Source organism: Otolemur garnettii, unplaced genomic scaffold, assembly GCF_000181295.1.
Source record: "Otolemur garnettii isolate 467f Iridium unplaced genomic scaffold, OtoGar3 scaffold00094, whole genome shotgun sequence".
Classification (NCBI taxonomy): Eukaryota; Metazoa; Chordata; class Mammalia; order Primates; family Galagidae; genus Otolemur; species Otolemur garnettii.
Window position 1 is genome coordinate 4449171 of NW_003852489.1, and position 3650 is coordinate 4452820.

The following is a 3650-nucleotide window of genomic DNA, read 5'->3' on the forward strand; positions in this document are numbered from 1 at the left end:
GGTAGAGTGCAATGGCATCACAGCTCACAGCAACCTCATTGGCCCAGGCTGAATTTGAACCCGCCAGCTCAGGTGTATGTGGCTGGTGCCTTAGCCGCTTGAGCCACAGGCGCCGAGCCATTTTGATATGTTTTTTGATTTGTCATAGTTGGCTATATTACACAGTTAAAAGGTCCTCTAAAGAAATGATAAAGCCCAGTAGGTAAAGAAACCAGTTTGAACCTTTTCTATAGAAACTCTTTTATTTACAAAGAGCAATGAATAATGTATACATGATATATCACTTTTAATTGTTTCTTATTTTGTGTGTTTTAGTGAAATTATTTTCTAGATAAAACATTATCTTCTGTTTCTTTATATGCTTAGCAAGTAAAATAGCTAAGAATTGCATTAAATGCATACCTGGCATTTTCTTTGTTTTTTTTTTTGAGACAGAGTCTTACTATGTCACCCTCAGTAGAGTGTCATGGTGTCACAGCTCACAGCAACCTCAAACTCTTGGGCATAAGTGATTTTCTTGCCTCAGTGTCCCAAGTAGCTATGATTACAGGTGCCCATCAGAATGCCTGGCTTTTTTGTTGTTGTTGTTGTTGTTGTAGTTGTCACTGTTTAGCTGTCCTGGGCCAGGTTCAAACCGCCAGCCTCAGTGCATGTGGCCGGTGCTGTATCCCATGTACTGTGGGTGCCGAGACATACTTGACATTTTCACATTTCATCTCTCTGAGGGTTTGGTGTAAAGGACTTATCCCTCTTCCCAGAGTCCTCTCTGCTCTATGACAACACTAATGGTGCTTTAAATGCAGATATGGTGGAGACTTAAAATGTTTTTCTCACCGCTTAAAAACTAATAGGTTATACCAAGTGATAAGGTTTTTATTATTTTGGGTTCATCTTAACCATTTTATAGTATTCTTAGCATTAATGATTAAATTATAAAGATAGCTTATATTTTAAAATCAAAGACAGTTATAAAAAAAGATAACATTTGGAACTGCCAAAAGTTAATAGTTTATTGATTCATAAGTCAGTTAAAACACGATATGCTTTTATGATTTTGCTTCCTTTTAATTTTTTCCGTAACTGATTCAGTGCCTATAATCTTTTTTTTAGGACTGGATTTATAGACAGCTGTGTGAAACCTCTACTCCACTCCATCCTCAATTACTTCCTCTGATTGATGTGTACATAAATTCTATACTCACTCCTGCATCTAAGTCTAATCCAGAGGCCACAAATCAGCCAGTTACAGAACAAGAGATACTCAATATTTTCCAAGGAGTCATTGGGGTAAAATAGTGGTTCTTTTATATCTATGAATTTATTTTTCTTTTAGTTTACCTTCTAACTTACTCCATGTATTTTTCCTATCAGAGGACTTCTAGGTGGCTCTGAATTTAAAATGAGATAAATTTCCTTAAATTACTTGTAAAAGTAAAACAATAGTATTAATTCCAAGTAGTTTGTCAAATAAGTACTTGTAGAAGAATTTTTTTCTTTTGAAACAGAGTCTGGCTCTGTTGCCCAGGCTAGCATGCAGTGACATCATCATAGCTTACTGCGACCTCAAACTCCTGGGCTCAAGCAATCCTCTTGTCTCAGCTTCCTAAGTAGCTGGGACTATAGGCATAAGCTACCACATCCTGCTAATGTTTCTATTTTTTGTAGAGACGGGGTCTTGCTCAGGCTGGTCTGGAACTCCTGGCTTCAAGCATTCCTCCTGCCTCGGCTTCCCAAAGTGCTAGGATTACAGGTGTGAGCCATTGTTCCCAGACAAGAGGAATTTTTTTTAAAACTTCATTTTAAAGTCTAATGGGTGCCCTGGAGATTGTATTTTTGAACAAGTACTGTGTGAGATTTTAACATATTCAGCAGAGCTTTGTTTAGCTTCCCAGGAATCTTAAGATATACCTAGATTGATTTACGAAGAATTTGGTGAAAATCTTTTCCCCCTATTTTGTTAGAAAGGAAAAAAAGTTGCATTTTTCACAAATATAGTTAAAATATATTATCTCTTTTGGGAATTAGTATCTTCATGATCATTTCTGATAATACTTGAGATTCCTGTCAGTCTTTGGGGAAGTACTAGCTGAAGTCTTTTTTAATGCTAACTGGCTATTTAAGCATGTTGTCTCTCATGCCATCTCGAGTTTCATTTATACTTCAAGTTGTCACTTTGAGTTTAATGTGAGCACAGCAACATTTCTCCCCGTTTTATCTGAGCTTGGGAGCACCAACACTGAATGGTCTATTTTTATCCTTTTATTATAAAAAAAAAATCACTCATGAAATTTAACATTATTCTAAGATGTTTGTAACGTTACTTCCAGGGTGACAGTATCCGCCTTAATCAGCGTTTCAGCATCACAGCCCAGCTTTTGGTGCTCTACTATATACTATCGTATGAGGAAGCTCTCCTAGCAAACACGAAGACTTTAGGTAAACTGTGCTTAGGGAAGGGGTTCTAGTGGTAGTTCTTTTTATTTGCTTGTATTTTGTTACTTTCCAAGCTGTTATATGATAAAATAAGGCCACTATTCTAGCAAACTCCAATATCGTATCTTTGCAATATAGGTATTGTGTACTTGATAGGTAAATCATGCATGAATGGGCACATAACCACCCCTTCTGGCTCAGTCCTACATTTAACAGGCTACATTAATAGATAAATGAGCTATCTGCATTTTAACAATTTTATTAACAAATTTATTTAATCTCTTAACTAAATTAAGAGATAGGCCTGAAGGAGCGGTAGCTGAAATTTTTTTGCTTGATTTCAGGCTGGAGTGCAGTGGTGCATTCTTAGCTCACTGTGATCTCAAACTCCTGGCCTCAAGTGATCCTTCAGCCTCAGCCTCCTGAGTAGGTGGGAACTCTAGAACTTAAAAGTACTAGATAACATTTGAGTGCTTGCTATTTGTCAGACACTACAGATGTTAACTCATGAAACCCTCACAGGAATTCCATGAGACAAATTATCTGTAGTTTACAAAGGATAAAACCCTCGGACTGTCACTGGAACCTGTAACTGTTTTAACTGCTTCCTGATTCATTCTTTCTCAATTCATAAAAGACTGGTGTGGAAACCTCGGATGCTAATTTAGAAATTTAAAAGGAGGGTTATATCTGATCATGAGGTATAGGGCCTACATAGATAGTGAGTCTCAACCTTTTATTCTGGCACTTGCACTTATACAGTTCTTTTTGTCTTTAAACAAAATATATTGTTAAGCTTTCCTACTTGTAATTTGAAAAAGAACAAGCATATTAAATATGCTTATTTATTTATTTATTTTTTGAGACAGTGTCTCACTTTGTTGGCCTGGGGTTGGTCGAGTGCTATGGTATCATCAGAGTGTACAGCAACCTCAAACTCTTAGGCTCAAATGATCCTCATGACTCAGCTTCCTACGTAACTGGGACTGTAGGTGCCCACCACAACACCTGGCTAATTTTTCTGTTCTTAGTAGAGACAAGGTCTCTTGCTCAGGCTGATCTCGAACTCCTGAGCTCAAACAATCCACCCACCTCACCTCTCAGAGTGCTAGGATTTCAGGTGTGAGCCACTGTGCCTGGTTTGAATATGCTCTTTTTTTTTGTAGAGACGGTCTTACTTATCGCCCTCAGTAGAGTGCCATGGCATCACACAACTC

General features: G+C 37.6%; 1 protein-coding gene across 1 annotated transcript in view; it reads left to right on the plus strand.

The window, feature by feature from the left end:
- Positions 1-3650, plus strand: part of INTS2 (integrator complex subunit 2) — a 62528-nt gene that overhangs the window by 29636 nt on the left and 29242 nt on the right. The window contains exons 13-14 of the mRNA XM_023516601.1: positions 1111-1287; positions 2328-2436. Of these exons, the coding sequence (XP_023372369.1) occupies positions 1111-1287; positions 2328-2436 (286 nt within the window). The remainder of the gene's footprint in view (positions 1-1110; positions 1288-2327; positions 2437-3650) is intronic.